The sequence below is a fragment of the Pseudopipra pipra genome, chromosome Z, assembly GCF_036250125.1.
Source record: "Pseudopipra pipra isolate bDixPip1 chromosome Z, bDixPip1.hap1, whole genome shotgun sequence".
NCBI lineage: Eukaryota > Metazoa > Chordata > Aves > Passeriformes > Pipridae > Pseudopipra > Pseudopipra pipra.
The window spans coordinates 11,123,225-11,145,560 of record NC_087581.1 but is presented as its reverse complement, the minus strand read 5'-3'; the positions used below and the strand labels follow the sequence as shown (position 1 = coordinate 11,145,560).

At 38.1% G+C, this 22,336-nt stretch overlaps 1 protein-coding gene across 2 annotated transcripts; it reads left to right on the top strand.

The window, feature by feature from the left end:
- Nucleotides 1-212: 212 nt before the first annotated feature.
- C1QTNF3 (C1q and TNF related 3) lies at nucleotides 213-13,804 on the top strand. Of its 2 annotated transcripts, none has more exons than XM_064641131.1 (6): nucleotides 213-400; nucleotides 5,571-5,682; nucleotides 7,860-8,014; nucleotides 11,547-11,676; nucleotides 12,367-12,466; nucleotides 13,543-13,804. In XM_064641131.1, the coding sequence occupies exons 1-6, from the start codon at nucleotides 317-319 to the stop codon at nucleotides 13,700-13,702; spliced, it is 741 nt and encodes a 246-aa protein (XP_064497201.1). In that variant the 5' UTR covers nucleotides 213-316; the 3' UTR covers nucleotides 13,703-13,804. The 2 variants fall into 2 exon arrangements, with proteins under 2 accessions (XP_064497201.1, XP_064497200.1); XM_064641130.1 differs by having other exon boundaries at nucleotides 219-604.
- Nucleotides 13,805-22,336: the final 8,532 nt, after the last annotated feature.

Sequence of the window (22,336 nt, the reverse complement as noted above, 5' to 3'; positions counted from 1 at the left end):
TGCCCCCAAATAGGAACCACAGGAGTCCATTAAATGCTGTGGTCATTTCCAGCATACAAATCAATTTTCCTTGTGGTGGTGAAGTGGTGAATAATGCCTGGTTTGTTTAAAGGAGCATGACTGATTTTGGATGAAGGATCCTGTCACTTTGGCATTTTTAGTTTTATTTATTGCATGCAACCGTATAAAACCTGGTACTGGTCTCAGTGCCAGGCTTACTAGTGGAAAAGCTGAAAGGAACACATAACTCCTGGTGCAGCAAAGAGGTTCTTCTGCAAGACATTTGCTGGACTCCTGAAAAATTATTTTGAATAACATGGCAGAGAAGGATTTCATCAGTTGGCATCTACTGGCTTTATTTTTTCTTCCATTTTGCCTGTGTCAAGATGAATACATGGAGGTGAGCAGAAGATCTTATAAACCAGTGGCCAAAATATTGCAAAGTCACCACCAGACTGGTCATAAAGGTTCCAGAAGCAGGGAAATATTGAAACAGCGGAATCAACTTATAGAGTGGACTGTTGATAATAGCACTTCTACAGACCAAAAAGTCCTGAGACCAGAGGTAGATGATGTAGAACTGACTACCTCAGATAGAGTCCAGGTACTCTTAATTAATCTTCTAAAGATATCTTTAAAGCTAATGAGATATTTTATTTTTTTTTTTTGCTAATATTATTAGTGATATATTTATGAAATAGTTGTTATTAAAGCTGTGTATTGGTCTGTATCCTGCTGAGCTGCTTTATAGGATCTTTTAATTAGCTGGTAGAACCAGCAGTGGTTGGGGACACTGGTTTCAACATAGACAGCAACCCTTTGTTCTGATGAAAATGTGAACCTGTGAAATCATATATTCTGATATATAGTCTCTTAATTTTTCCCAAGGTATTACTTATTGAAAATATTAAAGTTTTAGAATTTTCTAACTCATAGGGATGTGACAGAAAAATACAGAGTTCTAGAGGTATTTGGAAAGATTCAATTAGCAGACAATAACTTTACTTGAAAATGGCGTATATAAAGTATATTTTTTTGAGCTTGAGAGAAACATAATGAAATTCTGAGTGTTCAAAAATTTTATTCTAAGGGGTAGCTTGAAAAGAACAGGTACTAATGTAATGAATAGATTTAATAATGTATATCAACTTAAGAGAGAGTCAGAAGAAAAAGACTCACAGTGAAAGTCTAATCATCTTCAGTATCTGCCTTTTAAACTGGGAATCTTTTTATGCCTTTCATGCCACTTTAGATACTGTAGTCATTAGCTTACATCAAAGGGAAAATGTTATAACTTGATTATATATAAAATATTGCAGTACAAATTTAAAAGAAAAAAATCTGAAGGGCAGAAGATGAAGTTTTTCTAGCACTAGGCAAAACAAAATTGCACTCAAAGCTTTTTTCTTACCAATGTTTTTTAGAAACAGCAAGAACATGAGTGTTTTATCCCTCTAGCTGATAAAAATGTTTCAGTCCTGAAACATTTCAGTTCAACTTTTATCATTGGGGTTTTTTAAAACTCTTTCAGATCAAACTATGATATTTTCAATTGCCAAGACCAAGGACATGCAGACAAGTGTTGAATAATAACCTGCATCATGATAAGCAAAGAAGAGATTTGATTTTAATCCTGTCCTAGGCTTGAAGAATTGAAACACATCCAAATTCAGGAATAGGTTTAATACACCACTGTATTCCCTGTATTTAAATTTTATAGTGCCTTGCATTTTGTACTTCTTGGGCAGGAGCTAAATGTTCCTCCAGTGCATTCAGCAAAGCAGATATTTTAACTGTAGGCATGTTATATTGTGCTTGCAGTATATAAACAGTGTAAAACATCAGGTGCACAGTCCAAAGAGCCAGCTAGTGTGTGCAGTCCTCTCTACAGCTGCTTTCTACATACTATATACTATTGGCATCTAAAAAGACTCCCTTTTAAATCAACATAAGTTCAGATTTAATACATAATTTCAGGATTTAATACAAAATTATAACTTTATAGGGGTCAAACTCTCCCTCATGGAAAGTGTCACTGTATTTGGGATGCATGTGTCTCTCGTCAGAGGGTTTAATGCAGTATGTTTGGAGTTGCCTGCTGGGGGAAGAGGCTGTGACATTAAAAATGAGCCCAGTGAGTCTGAGTACAGCTGATGGCAGTCACTTACCTGCCAGACCCTCTATAAGAAGCATTCTTTTTTTGGGAATGATGCAATTTTTGGCTTAGTGGAATGAAATGGAGCACTAACAGATGCATGACAGGGATAATCAATCACAGAGTGGCTTACGTAATAGGTGTTTTCTAGTTCCAGACTCCAGGAATTTCTAGGCAGATTAAAAACAAAGGTGGCACTGACATGTTTTAATTCATGTCAAACCTGTCTCTTCCCCTTGAGCTATGTGGAAACTGTTCAATCCTTAAGTTCCTGCTTTTGTGGTTGTTTTAGGTGGAGTTGCTTTACCCAGCTAGAGAGAATTTAGGCTGGAGAATTTCACCCTCTTGTTAAAGTGTTTTAAAGGCCCCATTTTTTGTTGTGGAACAGAGACAATAGCATTTGTCTTTGCTGTTATCTTTGCTGCACTGGGTGCAAGGCCAGTTTCCACACTGCTGTTAACTTATGTGAAATATAATATGCATTTCTCAAGCACAAGAACTCTCAGTGACTATGGGGAGCCATGACAGACACTTTTTCCTTTTCAGGTTGTTCTTTCAAAGTCTCTAGATATTCTTCATCCAAGTAGTGTTTTACCCTGAATTTTGGCAACTTTTGTTTGTTTCTTTGCTTAGAGAGGATGCATGGGGGGTGCTAGTGCCCACAGAGGCACACTATTTTACAGAACAGGAGCCAAGAATTGTGGAGGTGCATTGCATTACTCCTTTTCTGAATTGTCTTAGACCATAAAACAGAAACTCACAAAATTAATCACGAAGTTAAAAAGGACTGGGTCTCCAATTATGATTCGTTCACAGATTTAAATTGAGGGGATTTTATAGACCATCTGTTGCCTAGAAATCTCTCCTACATACTAAATCACAGGAAATTTAGCAAATAACCTCAGAAATATTTCCAGTTTTCTATCTGTATTAGGATATCAACGTGGCAGATGCATTTCACAAGCTCCTAAATCATATTTATGTTCTGAGAGTAAAGCCAAAGATTCACTGTGTGATAAAATTTATGCACAAATGGCTACACAGAACGCCTTTGGCAAGTAGATTGTAATTAATCTCTGTGTCACATTTCAGTGTAATTTTACTTTAGGAACACATTTTTCCTTTAAATATACTCTTCACGAAGTTCTCTGTTTTTATAGATCAAAAGAGTATCCTGAATATTCATTACATTTGGCAGCTGATTGTGAACATTTTTTCCTCTTAGTGAAAAGATCAGTAAAGATAATGAGTTAATATTACTTTATGACTTGTATAAGTAGTTATTTTGAAGTCAGTGGAACTATTTGCATACAAACAGACTGGCAGGACTGGCCTCATTTCACATGTAGAAACCTGCTGAGCTTTTTTCAAGGTAATGCCAAACAGCACTTGTTTATGACTGGCACTAGTTCATTTTTAATGATAACACAGCTGGTTAGCTAATAATGTTGTTTAGGATTTCAGTGCATTGTGTGATAAAGACAAATCATACCTGCAGGCAGACTTGAGAGAGTCTCACATGCAGTCCACTTTGCTGGATTCATGTCTGCCCTTACCAAAAATCCACAGTTCCAAGTCTTTGGATATCTCTAGGCTTGTATGACTTATTTGCTCTTGGCAGGTGTGTATACAGTTTGCCTTCCCATTTAACATGAATACGAACTACTATCTAAAAAGAACCGGATATTTTAATCTCAGTGCAACAATCATCATTATTTTAGGGGGTACAAAATGTTTGCACAATTCCAGTCCTCCTGTACTTGTCTCCCTTTTAAGGACTGAAAAAGAGCTGAAAAGTAGGCCTACTTCTTCTCTCATAGTAGGAAAATTATAAACAGTATACTGGGTGATTGTCAGTTATGTTCTTCCTAACAACTAGGAGACACAAAACAGCAAGAAACATACAAAGAGTTTCTCTGGGAACAGACAGTGTAAGAGTCAGAACTCATTTTTCTCAGAAAATATGGACCTTGTCCAGAATTAAGCTAAAAAGCATAGCCTTGACCAAACCCATAAATATGAAGCTCTTCTGCCCATTGGCAAGTCTTAACATTTCCATAACTCTTTGAATATGAAGGATACTTGTTTAGCTGTCAAGTCAGCCTTTATTCCCATCGTAACTCCACCATCGTTGGTTCCAGCTGGAGAGACCATACATATGTCCCAGTGGAGGAGTTGCAGTATTTTGGTTGTGGCATGAAAGGTGTTTTCTGAATCCATAAACTCCAAAGCCTCCTGAAATTAATGAATTCTGGGGGTGTGATTGCTATCGTTCAAAACACAGGCAGAAAGCTTTAGTGTTTCAGATGAAGTCGGCTGATGACGCTGAGGGCAGAAGTAAGCATATCTGTGTGTCCATTTGACAGCTCCCATCCCACCAGAGGCTCATTTGCTACCATTAAACCAGTAAGTCTGCATTAGGAAAGTAATTTATCAGAGCTAAAGATGAGGGGAAAGAAAGAGGAGGAAGACAAATAGTAGAATTATTAGAGAAAAGTAGAGGTCGGATTGGTGTAATTACCCCTCTCTAGATTTTAAGAACTGCATCTCAGGATATTAGCAAAGAATTATAGGGGTGAAGAAACAAAGAGGGACAAATAAGGAAGAGGTAGAGAAATAAAATCAAACCCTGCACCTCTACCTCAGCTGACCCACTGGAAGATTTGTGGTGACTAAGCCTAGCTGTGAAATCCAGTCAGAATTGAATGAGACTCCATTAGTATAAATATAATAATATGAAAAAGAAAAGCACTTAAACAAATCTATTATTAAGCTATTACTACAATAGCTGAGTTGCATATAATAAACTCATTCATTTATTTATGCTGCTATATTAGTTTCAGCATGCAAATAGATTTTCATAGTTACACAGTCACCACTACAAGCCTCTAACACCATGTGTTGCAGTAAGTTCAAATTTTTGTTTTGTATCTTGGCAATTTTTTAGGTTCTCCTAACTTTAATAGCCTGTAAATATGCAGGTCTGGGATCATGAATAGGAATATGCTGCACAGCCTTTTTTTTAATATATCCTGTGGGTATATAAGCTTGTTTGTCATCAAAGGTCAGTTGAAATGTGGGATCAGGATGAGAATCTCACTGAAATATTCATCGAAATTTCATTACTTGGTATCATTTTATTTTCTAAACCCTCATTAATTGACAGGATAAGATGGTGTTTTTCTAATATTCATATGGCTCTTAGAACACTTCAAGAGCTATTCCCTTAAAACTTCAAAAAATAACATCTTCAGGGACAACCCAAGCATGTGAGATTTCAGCCCAGATAAGAAATGTTTTGAAAACTTACCAAATATATAAACAGAGAATATATAATGAAGACCCTGTAACCAACATGCATAAGACTGATGTCCTCCATGAATGAGCTACTTAAAGCTTATTTTTGTGCACTTAGCCCCCCCAGCCTGGACCACAGAATCCAGACTGTAGTTCCTGCTGCCGTGGTGACTTTGGAGTTCGACTCTATCAAGGGCCCCCAGGACCTCCTGGGCCCCCTGGGATGCCAGGTAAAGATGAAGTTTAATTAATTTTTTGATTAATCTAATTTCAGGCTATAATTCCAGGCTATTCTATGAAACATCAAAGAGTGGCCCAAATATCAGTATTTGGGAACAGATTCAGCAACAAGTTTTTCTATAATTTCTGGGTAGACATATATTTTCAGTTATATTCTAAAGTATTTTCCACTGAAAACCTGTTTGTTATTAAAATTCAGCTTTCACAAATTCATACTGAAAGTAATCTTATTACATTTCTAGGGTAAATTAGTCTCTCTTCTTAAAGCAGCATGAAAATTCCATTAAAGTTGGAAGAACTTGTTCCCTGGAGTTGATTATTGCGATCACCTTTGTATATCCAGCTGTGTTACTGTGTACTGTATTCAAGAGATTTTCTTCATCTAGCATACTACTAGCCAGTATTTTACAAGGACACATATACTTTTATTCTCTCATAGAAATTCCTTCATTTCCTTCTTTCATCTTGTCTTCCATAATAAATGTTACCTTTTTTTTTCCCCCATTAAAAATGCACAGAGAAGAACAAGATACACAAGAAAAGTGTGTACTTTGATCTGATAAATGGTATGGAAATAGAAGAGCCTAGAGAAGGGAAAAAGTTAGTTGTATGTTGCTGTAACTTTGCTATGGCAGCTACCTTCAGGGATTTGAAAATCACCATTCCTAAAGCAGATGAACCAACAGACTCATCTTCAAAAGCTTACATCTTCTGTTATCACAGTAAAAACGAAATTCAGTGACCCACTACTTATTAATAAATTGTTGGCTTCTTAGGAGCAGGACATGATTTTATACTAGACCCACACTTCTGAGACTGCAGTGGACATGCTGGGACACAGCCTAGTCCTTTTCTCATGTATCCAAGTCCTACTTTCTTGTCACCACAGGATGCCACAAACAAATGGCTGGCAGCAACCGTCTGTACCCTGTAATTTCTCTGTCTCCTTCATCTGCTGGATTTCATATTGTTGTGCCTGTAAGGGGAACAACAGCAGTTGCTTTTCCCTTTGATTGAATCCAGTGTTGCTGTTCTGAACTGGTATAAAAGTAGTTCTGGCTTTACATAAAGATCATTCTTGTTATTTTTAAGAGTTAAAGATTCCTCTATCCAAACAAAAATTTATATTTCTTTCACCATTTATCTTCCTCATTTGATGTAATTTTTTTCTCAATACAAAAAATCTGAAGAATCACTTTATCATCAGATGTGATCTCAAACAACACTATTCTTCTTGGAAATTTGTAACCAGAGAGAATAATCAAAGAAGAAGCAGAGTTACAAAGCACCTAACTTCAGTTCAGGTAGAATTAGAATAATGATGACATTAATTAATCCCCTGAGTTGAAAGATCAGGCTTTTGCTGCAGGAGGCATAATAATTGCTCAGTAATTCTAGCCAATTTTAAAATTCTGTCAGTTGCACAGACATTTGCTCGGTAATTTCCTCAGTAAACATCAGGGAGTAAGTAATACTGCAGAAGCAGGAATATGCTTTATAATGAGTCTTTTTACAATAAGCCATCTCAGAAAATCTTAATTATAAAATTCAGTCTCTCTTTAAATCCAGAAGCATGCAGTCATCAACCCCTTCAAGCACTCAGTAGTCTGAGAATGCACACTCTCTTGTTTTTGGCACAGATGGGTCATAGAGCTAGTTAACACTACAGCCACTCTTCATTTGTGTGGATGTGTTTTAAATACAGCAAAATGTTATTCGTTGTTATCTTGTCCTACCATAATTAACTTACATTACCAGGAAGTAAGTTTTTACACCAGAGGAAAGCAAGAGAGGTTTTGCAGGCTACCTAGTATGTGTCAACAGGCAGTGGCTTTCCCTTTCCTTGAGCCCCACATCTGCTGAGATCTTCTTGCACTTCTCCTCAGCAAAGCAACGACTTGAGACAACGGCAGGTTATACAGCAACACCAAGACAGCATGAGGGTTAACTCTTAAATATCAGTCTATGTCCTTCTGGAAACTTGCTCACCAAAACCTTCATCTTCAGTTTAGGCACACAGCTGTTTCTTATCCATCACAGTCCAGTCTGTGGTTTATGGTACTGAAGATTGGATGTGTTGCAAACAGGTGGAAGAGGACCCTGTCACACTTATCTGTTAAAATACATTACATGATTTAAGTTAAACAGAAGCTTTGCTTCCTTTCAGGAAATCATGGAAACAACGGAAATAATGGAGCAACTGGCCAGGAAGGAGCCAAAGGTGAGAAAGGAGACAAAGGAGATATGGGACCAAGGGGAGAGCGTGGCCATCATGGACCCAAAGGCGAGAAGGGTTATCCTGGAATTCCCCCAGAGCTACAGGTACAAATTCTCTGGTTCATGCTGGCTGCAGCAAATCTCAAGTTATGGTTTCCTTCACGGAAAAACAGCACCTTACTACTGTAAAATAATTAAGAAGTAAATTCCCCTGTAAAAGAATATTATAAGAGGCATATATAGCCCTTGTCCTGATGGACAAATGTACTCTGCCAGATCTTCCTGGAAAACAAAGGGTTAAGTCTTTCTTTAGAGTTAGAATTCAGCTGAGAAATGGACAGGAAGAAACACATACGCTTCTCTTTGAGGGCAAAAAGCCAGTATCAAAGTTATTGAAGGAGAATTGCTGGGACTATCATTTTTCTACCAAGCTGTATCACATAATAACTGTGCTTCCTACAGCATATGAAAAGAGTAAAGGAGTCACTCACGCTTCTCAGGACTGTCAGACTTTGTGAGATTCTCAGAAGCAAATGTATCCAGCTCCTCAAAGTATGGTCTCAAACCTTTGAGCACAGACAGAGTCCTCTAGATTTAAAAAATTCCCCTTGGTAGATTTTTGTATATGTATATCTCTAGATACCTTAAATATGTTGGGGGCCTTGTAGGTTCTGCCTATGAATGAACCCAAAAGCCAGATGAGCAGGGTTCAAGCTTGAGCTGTTGAGCTCAAGACTGTGTTGGTATAATCTCACAGATTTTGCATTAGAGCTTCTTCATATCCCAGGAATCTGGCAGATGGCAGAGAGCTTGTATATGTGTATATACATACTTACATACATATATATATATCTATATATATACATGAAGTACAGCAGAGACACGTTGTAGTCCTGTTCTTAAAGCAACAAAAAGTACATGGCATTTGGATAGCTTTAGACCCCTGGTTGCTGTTGTAAAGGGGATCTAAATGAGTTGCCCCCACTGTATATCACAGTGTAGCAATATACAAGCAGTTCATCTGCAATAGCAGGAAGACTTGACTGCCTTTATAATGTAGTGCAGCTAGGGTGCTAAAGGCAAGATTTAGAGGCATGGGGCAAGCCATTGAGATACATCCCTCCTGGTCTCCACCTTCCACAATGGAGGGAACTCCTGAAGGTCACATCAGCTGGTGTGGGGAATCCTAAAACAATTCAGAAGGCATCAGGTGCATTTGTGTGGGAAAGTGATGGCAGTCAGATTCATCTCCAGAAAGCCCACACGTGAGAGAAGCATCTAAGCTTCCATTATAATTTCTTAGGATCTTGAATAGCAACTCGGCTAAATCTGACAGTCATTACTGCTCTTGGGCAAATGGCACTTCAGACACCAGAGAGTATATAGATCTACAAAAACTATAAGGGAGGTTACATCCTCCCTCATACAAACACTCTTAAGTGGAATCATCTTAGCCTTGACCTGATTTGTAGCCCCCAAACCAAATCCACCACAGAAGGGGCAAAATGGGATAAAGCACACACGCACAACAATAAATAGCACTTCAAACCCTCTGATGTTCTGATCTGTTTCCACATATAACCCTCTTAACTTAAGGACCTTGTTTTCCAATTACAGTCATTCACATATATTTTATACCCTCATAAAAGGCATGAAAATTAACAGTAAAATCAACAGTACAACCAACAGGTGCAGTGTGGAAAAATTACTCTGGATTTCTTGGAATTGTGTATGTTTGAATTCCCTGCCCTGAAGGGGTGCATGAAGATGGGATAATTGCACAGAATACAACTCAGAATGAAAACAGTTTTAAAAATGGATGGACTTTTGTAATAAAGTAGAATTATTTTAGTAATCTTAAAGAATGAGCTAGAATTCACAATATAGCTGAATATCTTGAAAACATAATTCCATTCTACACATATCCTTTTGCAATTTTGAAATGAACTATCACTGTTTTTTCTTACATAAAGATAACAATAGTAATTTAATTAAAACTGAAAAATGAAAGAGGATGAATTAAAAAAAAGGTCATATTTTAATACCTATTTCCAAATAAAATGCCATCACTGCTTTTAACAGATGTGTTAAAAAATTCTTATGGCATAGCATATCATTTCTTGTTAGCATCATGCTTGACAGTTTTACAGTTTGGGTAGGTATAGGAGAAAACACTTTTGAATACAATACTGTTTTAAGTACAGGATTATTTTGGAAAACTTGGTGTGTCCCTGTTGACCTGTTACTTCTAAATGAGACCTAGGAAGAAAGGACATCTTTTTCAGCTCTTCTGATGAGCCCAAGGAAAGCAGCTTAGAGTCAAAGTGACTGTGAAATGGAATCTAGACAAAATGCAACAAATACCATCAAGCTGTCACTGCAGCTGCTTTCCTTTAACACATGATGAACTTTGATGTGATCCTGGCTGAGAAGCAAGATGTTAACAATTTGCCATCATAGAAAATGCATCCATGCAGGGATAAGGAAAATCAGCCCAAGCCTTCAGCTCACATCTGGAGCTCCTTACATTTCTGAACAGATGGCTAATGATTTCCGTTGTTGGATCCAGACTTGAATTTGATTGTCTGTTTCAGTTTTGTTCTCATTTGGATCTGAAATCAAAAGAAGTTTGGGATGGTTTTTTATTCTTTAAATACCAGTGTAACTGGAATGACACCAAAAAATGTCATTTTTGTGATGGGCTGTAACAACTGTGGGTGAATACTTGTCATGTAAAATGTTGAGATAAAAATAAATAGACAAGTCTTTATGTGACCTTCTGGCAACAAAGTTCAGCAATTCTGCCTGTACCCCATTTACTGACAGTAAGATGAGGGGGGATCGTACACTCACAGAAAAGATCACTCCTGTCCCTGACCATGCAAGCTGGCAGGATCATTCCCTGGTATCTTGCTGAGGGTAATTTGAGTTGTCCAATGTGGACATTTTGCACTGCTTCCTATGAAACATTTTTGACGACAAGAAGTAAAATGTGAAGTTGAAACACAGTTCACACTTTCTTAGTTTCCTCTTTTGGTCTCCACCACTCTGTTTTCATGGCTGAGGACAACTGATAAGAGAGAACAAACACTGTGAACATTGAGTCTTAGCAGCTGCACTTCTAGAGAACCACTAATAAAACTGCTTAATACATCTCTAAGGTAGTTAGAGCTAAAAAACACAAATCTGTATGTACTTTACCAAATATAATTTATTTTCACACATTCAATTAAAAGCAATATGCAGTGTAAATGCATTGCAGAATGTATAAAAACTATATAAAACACTTCTGTCAGAAACACCATCCATTTCGACACCATTTTTCTGTTGCATCATCCTACAGACTTAAAAGTAGATAAAATCAGAAGTGAAGGTTCTGAACTGCAAACACTTGAACATACACCTACTTTACAGTCATGAATAGTCCAATTGAATGTAAGAAGCCTAGACTTTTCCAGATTCATTCAATGGGAGTTTTGTTACTGAAGTTTATTGGCCTTGGAGCAAGCCCTAGAAGAACATCTCTGTCAGAAAAATAAACAGACTGCAAATACAGGGGGAAAAAAATCTGTAGTTGATGGTTCTACACATGTGCTTTTCATGAACGATTGCCTGAATAAGAACTGGATTTTTGCAGGTCGCATTCATGGCTTCGATGGCTACTCACTTCAGCAACCAGAACAGTGGGATCATCTTCAGTAGTGTTGAAACCAACGTTGGGAATTTTTTTGATGTCATGACTGGGAGATTTGGTGCTCCAGTGAATGGTAAGCATTTTCAAAACAAAATAATGCAATTCTTGGAGCTGTAGGGAGAACTGTAGGGAATAATGATGAGACACTATTTAACTGCCTTTGCACAAGGCACTGATGACATTTGCTCTGCATAGCTCTTGCTACCTACTTTTGACAAAAATTAATTGAAAACTCAGCACGGCAAGAGAGGTCCTGCCAGCCAGTGAGACTAGTGCTGGCACAAAGGCAGAAGGAAGAGGCATGGCCAGGGCTGGGGAGGGAGCAGGACTTTGCTGTGGCCTTCAGCCACTGTGATGAGAGAACCACAGGCTCGATGTTGTAGCAGCAGCAGCTTCACAGTTGCTTCCTCTGCCTTCTGCCTCCAGTAACTCTCTTCATCCTCATCTTCCCCAGTTCAGCTGTGAGCTGACCTGCAACAGATGTGTGGCTGGAAATGAGGCATTGCAATTCTTCCTGGGTTATTTTTCAGCTGCATCTATCCCCCATCTTATGCAGCTGTGGTGTGGGAAGAACAACCCCTGCAATATGCAGAAATAAAATTAAGCAGATTTTGGAATGCTATAAGCAGAAGCAAAATACCCACTGATAACTGGAAGGCAGTTTTGTCCTCAGCTGTTATGTTTTCTAAGCAAGAAGCATAAATCTGCAGCATGATTACCTCCCTCTATGAAGCAAACATGTTCTATTTGGTAATCTTTTCAGGAGTGTATTTCTTCACTTTCAATATGATGAAACATGAAGATGTGGAGGAAGTGTACGTGTACTTGATGCATAATGGTAATACAGTGTTCAGCTTATATAGGTAAGTGAAGGGCCAGACCATTTTAATGCAAAAAACATGTTTCTACAGAAGTGATAGCTTGCTCGCATTTCAAGAAATGTGAAATTGCTAATTTTTTTAAGAAATTCACTACGGTAAAATAACCAATAAGAAGAACTATTTTATTTTGCCCTCCTCAGCTTTAAAATTTGGAGCATAGACACCACAGATTCTGTACTTCATCACAAATTTCTCAAACTCCAGGAAAAGGAATTAGCACTCCAAGTCAGGGTTGGAGTTCAGTAGTAATGTGCTGTCATTCTGCTAATATATATCTTCATCCTTATTTTGCCTGTCAGATATAGGAAATAACAAGGTGTTCAGCAACCTGTTACAGTCTTGTTAGAGATGAGGGGAGAGCAATTTACTTTTAAGTTGAAAAGTGTTTAAATTGCAGTAGTAAGGATGAGTAAGAAGCAAAGGTCTTCCATTTACTGGCTTTGTCATTAGCACACCACCAAAGTCTGCTTCCTTCCTGATAGATCTTTCCTGAAAAAGTGCTCTATTTTTTTTTGCCCTGAAGCACTGATGTCAGAAAAGGCAACAGGTGGAAGCAAAGGAACCAACAATCATGCAAAGCCAGGAGGTTAGCCCACATCAAACTTATCTATGTTCCAAGGAAAGGCCTCAGGATGGAGTGAGCTGCCTGTCTCTGCCCACTGACTGTGCTGGGAGCACAGGGGCTCCTGACCTGGAGGCATTTAAAATTAGCTGGGATGACTTCAAGGGAAAAGAAACATCACAGGAAATCTATAGTGTTGTGATGAATGAGCAGAGTTTTATCTTAAACAAAAAATTTGTTCCTGTGCCCTGGAAAAAGTTAAAATTCCAGAACTTCAGAAAGGAATGAAATGATGCAATTAGGTAAGGTGCAAAATTTGACTAGGAGATCAAATGCAGAAAGTTGCCCAAATATCCTTATAAAGCTGAAAAAAATGTTGGCAGCCTTTCAGGGAAGTTTTGCTCAGGATAACAATGTACTTTCTTGGATTTTTTTTTGTTTGCTTGATCATTGTTGGGAAACAAAAAGGTGACTTATATAAAATATTCATCCACAGCTATGAATCCAAAGGGAAAGCAGACACATCAGGAAACAGTGCAGTCCTAAAACTTGCCAAGGGAGATGAAGTTTGGCTGCGAATGGGAAATGGAGCCCTCCACGGGGACCATCAACGCTTCTCCACCTTTGCTGGGTTTCTTCTTTTTGAAACCAAGTAAAAGAAGAAACTATCCAACAGATGTTTATCCGAGGAAACATCTTTTTTGGAACTGGTATTTTTCACTGGGCTGTGTAATAACATTACAACATCAGAGGATCAAGAAGGCTTGTCTTGATGCAATGTGTTGCTATTTGTGTATCAGAGATGAGCTGAATACATTGTGTAGCTGACACAGAGTCACAGAATCTGTATTGTCATTTGGGTTGCACCTATTGAATCGTTAAATGTTGCTACTCATCTTTTTCCCGAAGTGAATGAAAACCAAAGAAAATGAGTTTAAGTAATTTAGAGAGCAGTTTACCCAGTAAAGTCAATTTTGTCTGTAAATATACTTTAGTTAAGTATATGTCAGGAATTGAACACTTGATTCAAGTTTTTCTAATCATTTATTCAGTTCTTATTACATGTTCATTAAAGTTTGCATCATGGAAACAGGCCTGAATGTATTATAAGCAGGCTCAGTTGAGACCAGTCTAAAGGAGTAAGTTTGTACTGGATTAGAATGAGCTCCTCAAATAGAAGAAAAAAATGTGAAAATAAAGATGTCAATGATTCAGGTTTATTGCATTTCGATCTCAAACCTCTGATGATGTATCTGGTGTCATTTTTCACAGATTTTTAGCACATATTTATGCTTACTCTCTCTTTTAATGGAAGAGTGTTAGTAGTTCTTGCCTTAGTAGCAGCTTGAAGGTAAGGTAATATAGTCTGCAGTGTGAAGGGGATCAGGCAGGGGAACTGTAATGTTTCTTCCTAGCCTTAAAACTTTTCAAATCTGATGTAACTGAATGCAGGGTGTCAAAACAGAGGTATATACGCTAGAGAAACCAGGATATGCCAACAACACAAACAAAGAAACACAAGCTTTGTGGTGTTTGGAGCTCTTTTAGAAGGATGTACCTTATAATATTGTATATTTACTTAACAGTGAAGTTGTTGATACAGTTTTCCTAGCAGCTTTCCAAGAACCAATATTTCAGGAAAAGACATTGCAAAGCAGCAGTAGATAATCCAGTTCAATATTCAACTGGTGAAAGCAAATGCTGTCCAGCTTAGAAGTTCTGGTCCCAGTAAACTGGGCCACTCTTCGCATTAACATTTATCACCACCTTTTCAAAATTTGGGTACCTGAAATTCTGTCTTGCTATTTTCTCTTCATTGAAGTGAGCACCAAAGTCAGTACTGAAATTTGAATGTATTGTCTGCTCCTCACACACAACCTAATGAAACATAAATTCTGTTTTAACAGATATTACCTGCCATTAATGTACAACAAGCAGGTGAGGTTAGGAAAACATTTATTTTAAATTCTTTCTTACTGGATGCAGACATCAGCAGCACAACAACAGAGCAAATGAATCAAAAACTGCCCTATGAATTTGTGTGTCCTTTTACATGTTCCTAGCGTATGTAAGCACATTGTATGAAAAAAAATGCATGTTGATACTTGATGATTATGACTTGTGATTTTTTAGTTTCATGCATCAACCACTGAAAATATTAGCTTTAATGAACTGTTGTCCGATGAGTTTTATCATTTCTTTATGAACTTGGGTCAGGTTTGCACCACATAGGTTTTCAAAACCTGAGACTATGTTATTTTAATAAGCTTACTTTGTAAATCATACATTTATCCAATAAAGATTAATGGTTACAAAACTATCACTTGTTTGTTCATATCTACATTTACCAAGGACCTTGCCATTTGGAGACTATGAAGATATTCTTAATATGCTTTTTCTAGTTGATTCATTTTGCTACTGAATGGAAGAAAGCCAGCATTAAGGGTTAAAATATATTTATTTTACATATATACATATATATATACACACACGTATATATACATAAAATTTAAATCCTCAAAGTTTTCTTTGGGGACTTAATTTTCCTTTATGACATGGCCATTTTAATCCATTTTGGTCAGAATAAAGCACTTAGAAACTGTGAGACATACACTCATTTTCAGCTCCTTTACATTATCCCTTTTAAGGGTCATAATATAAAAGAAAGTAGTGTTTTGCCATACCTGTTTTGAGTTGTTTCATGAGTTTTGTTCCACTTGGCCTGCTAAGAGTGGAAAGTGACTAAGAATTATCATAAAAGCATCTGATAACCGAAAAGCAGCATGGTCTCAGTCCCCAGATTAAAGCTAAAGAGTTTTTTGCATCAAGGTTAAAACTTTCTAGGTTTTGTATGAAATTTCTACAGTCTTTTCTCTGCAAAATTATTGCGCAGTCTCTGCTGAATGAGTGTTGTAACACTTAAGATCCTTCACAATATAGAAGCTGACGTGAATATCTGTGTGTGTTTGTTCCTGTTCCTCAACATTAACAAGCTTTATATTCAGTAAGTCATGTGGAATATATGGGGTTTTTTCTCAGAAATGTTCACAAAATTTAGTCATCTTTCCATTGCTCCTGATAGTTGAAAGCCTCTTGCTTAGTAGATCCTCAAGGCAAAATGTCCTGTCTCAGAGACTTTTATCCTCTGTTATAAAATAAGTGGTATCTTATAATTTTTGTTATGACTGAGTAGCCTTCTGGCCACTGAAAAGCTGTAATTTGGAGTATACTTAATGGCTTTTTGTCTTTGCTAAGATGAATCTATATCAAGAGCCAAGCTGAGCCCTGCTCTGTGTGAAACACCACCCTCCACTCCTGGTCCTCCCTTCCCCCAGAGCTCCAGGGACTGCTGTCCTTACCTGTGACATCTTTGCAATGTAGCAATGCTCATCTCCAGCTGCATCAGGAGTATCAAGTGCTGTGTTTTGCAGAACAGGGCTGTGTGTGGCTTGAGAGGTGCTGGGTGGACCCCCTTGGCAGGGGTAAAACACAGCTTCTGTGCAAGAAATACGTGAACCAGAATGAAACCAAACTGAGGGAAAGCATCATAGGGCCAGGTCCCAGTTTCACGAGTGGTGTTCAAAGAAAGCAGAAAGCAGTTTAATTAGAAATCTTTGAGAAAAAAAAGAGTCTGTGGTTTTAGTTTCAGAGGGTAATCCGTGGCCTGAGGGTGACTGAGTCAATTCTGAAGAAGCAATTTAGACTGACAATAATTTGCAGCCTCAGTCTCACTGGAAACCTTGTGAGCCAGACAGAAGGCTTTAAATAAAGAAATATTTTTCTAAAGAGAAAATAAGGAACACAACTTTTCACTTAGATCTTTCATCTTTCCCTCTCTTTCACTGTGTCCTACATTATACCCTGCTGTTTTCTGAAGCAGTTTTTAATAAAAGTGTTTTTGAATTAAAACTTTTTTGCCTCCTACTTAGTTCATATAATTAAAATTACTTTTTTTGTGCTCAGAACTTTAAAAAAAATTCACACAAGGACAAAACATGCAGGGAGTCACTGAGTAGTGTGTGAAAAGATCCATAGTTGTTCATTTTGGTGAATCAGTAGCAAAGTTTCTCTAGTTTGAAGTTAGCTCCACTTCAGCAACCAAAGGAAATAAAAACTGAGTGATCAATTCTGATTTAAAAATATGAGGCAAAAAAAGGAAGTGTGCAAAGCTGTTCTCCAGGCTGGTTATCATACTCAGATGCCAGTGAAGAAAGACACAGAATCTAGAACATATCTTCATAAATTAAAAGAACTTGGTAGAATGTGCACTTCTTAGTATGACCAGGTTCCCTCTTACACCAAAGGGTGAGAGTTCCTTTAGTCCTTGGGCCAAGGACTAAAGTTATAGCACAGTTATAGCAGGACTTTGAGCATCTGCAGTACCATTAATTTTCACTATCTGTTTCCTTGAGGGAATTATGCAGAACAGGAGTAGTAGTAGCAGAAAACAGACATACTTCCCAAGCCTCATCATCTGGCCCTCTGGTTAAATTGATACGAAAACCCAAAGCAGTGTCAGAGTCTATTCTTTGTCCCAGAGTTACCATCTGCCTATGCTGATGAGGCTTAATTAAACTCTCTCAGCCTCTGTACCAGGGTGTCTGTTTGCAAAACTGTCTGTTGGGACTGATCTCTGGCTTGTGCTAACTTTGAAGTAGTACTTAAGAAGTTGGGCAGATACCCCTTGTCATGGTCTAAAGGCATTCACTGGACCATTACGCTAATGCAGCTGCATAATCCATCCATTTCGCTAACACAACAATACAATCCAGCAACTCCCAGACATGGAAAGCATTGTTGCTGTTTAATTCACTAGTACTAGTGTTCCTGAGTACCTTTTAGGCTCCACAAGGACTGGCAACAGGTGTGGGAAGAGACTATGCTAGCTTCTTGATATTGCATGTTCCTCCCAACACAAGTAACTCATTAGGCCACTCTTCTGCTACTGGATGGATGAACTCAGTGTGTAGATGGTGGCATGAAGTCAGTAAGAATGACAGTGGGAGAGGCTCAGTGCTGTGCATCTCCATGTGGAATGGGACAGACCATCCTCCATGAACAATAAAACACACGTGGGGCAAGGTTTTATTGAACAAAGAGACTCTTTGTGTTAACCAGTGAAAAATTGAAGAAATGGAATTATATTCTTCTGCTTTTTTGAAAACAATCCATCAGACATAAAAAAAAAAAAATCCAAAAAAGTATTGTTTTAAAAGAATTACATTGCTACAACACCAAGAATGGAAATATCCATGTTAAAATTATCTTTGACATCTTAGCTTCCATTTCCCATGAATGTGTCTCACAGTGTGTTCCTTCCATCATCCAGTCACATGTTGCTTCTTGGCCTTGTGCAGCAGCAAGTATAGGATGCTTGCTGAATATGCAATTGCCCATACACTGCAATGTGATAGCAAGACATGAATATATAGAAAATCTTCATTCAGTAACTACATCCACATGTACAGCTAATGAAGCACAATAACTATAGAAAACAGAGCACACTAATATGTAAGAAAGATCAGCAGAATTAAATTAACAGCAGTAACCTCCATTTTACAATAGTTTCTAAGAGCTTTGTTTTCCAACCTTAGCCATTTTTTGACCAAAAAAACACTGCAGGCTCTCACAGTATAGTAAAGTTGATGAAAATCAAGGAAGTCCATAAGGACTAGAATTTCAGGCCAGGACACTGGAACTCAGAGTTTGTGCCATTCTGCCATGTCAAAAGTCCTGGTTTGTGGCTTGAAAGTGCAGGATGAAATTTAATTTCTCTCCTATTCATTTTTTAAACTAGAAAATAGTAGAAGTATGGTTGTTTTGAGTAAAATCTTTCAGATACTGCACCATTTCAGATCAATGCTTTCTTCCCTTCAAGACTACCTGCTTCTCAGAATGTTTGCTTTCTCAAATTATTAAAGGCTCACAAAATAAAGAACAGGGATTATGTGTGTGCCAACAGGTATTATGTGTGTGCCATAAGGCACACATAAATGGCTCATGGGCAAGATGATGGAACAAGTTCATAAAAATAAGGGTTTCTCAATCCATCGCCCTACGAATGCAGGAGAAATTGTCTTTGATGAATGTGGCAGACATCTTTATCCGTCAAGAATGGCTCCCTGGAAGTAAGTTTAGGGCAGAGTGGCCAAGCAGTAGTACATGTGGTGCCCAGCATAGACCTAAAGCTCAGTATACAGGAAAAAAAAACTGCGAACAACCCTAGATTTTCCAGTCTGTACAACAGTGGTTAATAATAAACTCACAGGAAAATATTTATTTTCTCCTGATTACCCAATATAAGGATTATCTACATAAAGCTACTTGCCATTCTCTTCATCTAAATCATGGAAGTACAGTCACAGCTGTGAATCAAAGGAAAAAAGAGTATTTAGCTTCAGGTACAAGGGTTAAGGTTCAAAGTACAGAAAACATAGTCATAGGCATCAGTAATTTGTTCTCCTACTTTTTAACAGAGTATCAAGGGGCAAATTTCGGGCACTGTGAAAGTTAATGGCAAAGCTTGTTCACTGCAGCAAGGCCAGATCATCACCTCGATGACTGACTAGAATAAACTACTCACAAACAGTACTTTTTCTAGGATATGTCAATTTTAATGACAGGGCAGCTTATACAATCACTTTCTGTGGATGAGACGGAGTTTGTATTTCTAAATCTATAATTCATAATCTCAGATACACAGAGACAGATTTGCAAGCAGCATGGATTCACAGCTACTTTAGAAGAGTATGATGACCTCAGGATAGATTTTTTGACAGTGTGAGATGGGATGTACACTTAAGAGAGTGAGCAGTGATGTGCAAATCCACACTCACACAGAAGCAGAGAAACACAGAAAGGCAAAGAGATGCTTGAAACAGAAGAGTTTATTGAAATCGCAGAGATTAAGGTGCTGCATTTGACAAGCACATTGTACAGGGGACAGTGTGTCACAACAGTATGCAATATGAGGTCAGAAATGTGGAGTACCACCTGCAACATCCTTGTGGATATCAAAAAGTGTTATGAACGGAGCACAGCTTCTATTCAGGCAAGGCATAAATGCAGGCTTTGGGATAGAACAAACATGCCTGAAAGCTTTGATAAACTTGGGACACAAAAATACCATCATAAATTCCATGAGAATCTTTAAAGGTCTCAAATTCAGTTTAATGCAGATATGTTTGAATTTACTAGAAAAGGTTCACCTTATGTCATGACCTACTAGTTATATTTTTAAGCAATTACATAATTATCAAGACTTGGAATATTATAACAGATGTGAGCAATTCTTGCTTTTGCATTTAACAAAAAAACCCCAAACTCTACAGATACCCTTATTTCTTTGAACATGTATTAGGATGGACTGCATTGGAAACCGTAAACACATAAAAGGAGAGAATCAAGGTTTTGTTTACAGCTATAACTTCACATTGCTGCCTTGGTATTTTTTCGAAGGACTGAAAACTAAGAGTAATTTTAACCAAAAAAGCTGAGATCATCTGTAAAAGTCTGGCATGCATTGTAGCCAGCCTGTATTGTAGAAGAGCCTGTACCTCTGCAAGAAATGTTTATATAGCACACAGTATATATAATTTCATTTTTTAACACTGATATAGACAGCAATTCACTGATATAATTCAATAAAGCACACAAAAGCACCCTGACAAGGGGTCTTGCACCCATAGTGCAGATTTAACCCCAAAACAACTTCCTTTCCTACACTCATTGCCTTGGCAGTGATGAATTCATACAGCTTCCTATTTGCTGCTGCATATTAATGATAAATATTAAATGGTATTGCATAAATAAAATACTGGTCTGTTTTCACTGGAAGTCCATGCTAGAGGAGGACTCCTTGTTCTTAACATATATTTTGTGCTGGCCAACTTACTGCTTCAGGAGAGTTTGCTGGACTCAAATCACTAGCCTTCATCTCATAGTTAATTAGAATATCTGTTTCTCTCTCATGCCTGTGTATTTCTTAGTTTCTTAAAATTCAATTTTTCAAATAGGATTTAATGCTTATAAAATGCTGCCTTCACCTCTCTTAAACAGAAATAATTCAATAAGGTCCTGACTTGAATGCTTCTGCCACAGAGTACCCACTCTAATTGCGGATGACAATAAATTAGCAGGTGCAAAGGACTGCTCACTTAAACCACAGCCAAAATCCAGACATTATCCAGTGTGTGATTATGGTGTTATTTGGGTGTGATAAACTAAACAGCATCGGGTGTGATAAACTAAACAGCATCAGGTGAGATGAAAGAAGGTGACACAACAGAAATTGCCTGTTTGTATTTAATACAAACTCCAAGGTGTGACGGGAGAAATGAAACTGAAAAGTATTTTGAGAAACACAGTGCTACAACAACATGATAATGTCTGTGAAAACAAACCTTTATATAGAGTAGTGTATCTAAGGGAGATGGATAACAAACAAAACAAGGCAGCTGCATTTGAATGAAAATGCACATACTTTTCTCCTGGCCCTTTCAAAGCAGTAGATACAATCAGTGCCTGGATTACAGGAGCTGGTGTCTACCTAGAAAATAAAGGGTATTCTGGCAACTCTTCTACTATTGTAGAGGCAGAAAAAATTCTGCATTCATATTTATGGCCTTTACATATTTTTGTAGTCCAACCAACTTAAAGAAATATATGAAATGAGCGTGGACTGTTCATAAGGGCTTCTTTGCTCTTTCTGCTAGCTGGTAACCTGAAATACTGGGAGCAGGGCGTAGGTTTGAAAAACCAATTGGTTAATCCAATGACAAAGGTTTCATTACCTTTCCTGGAATTATGTCTGTTCTGTAAGTAACTGATGCCACAAGAACAACAGGGACAGACAGCCCTGTTTAAAGGAACGTCTGGTGAAAAAAACCAAACAGTTTTAATATCCCAGCGTGTAACCAGGCGGTCTGGGGTGCATGGGGTTTGGCCCATCCATGGTGCCTGGGGCCAGGGTGAGCAGCTGGCAGTGCTGTCAGCCACCCTGCCAAACACGAGGGCAGAAGCTGAGGAGGTTTTCCGAAAACAGGGTGCTTATTTTCACATTCTTTGTGCTGAGGAATACACTTACTGCACAGCGAGCTGCAGGTTGAGCTCCGAGGGGCAGGACCCCCAGCGCGAGACAAGGGCCATGAACTGACGACCCTTTGCCTAAAAATGGGCACAGGGAGCTGTGGCCCGGCCAGGGGACCTGACACTGAGACACAGGAGCCCACGACCCCCAGGTTCAGACTTCAAGGTTTGGACTTGATGACCTTGGAGGCCTTTTCCAACTG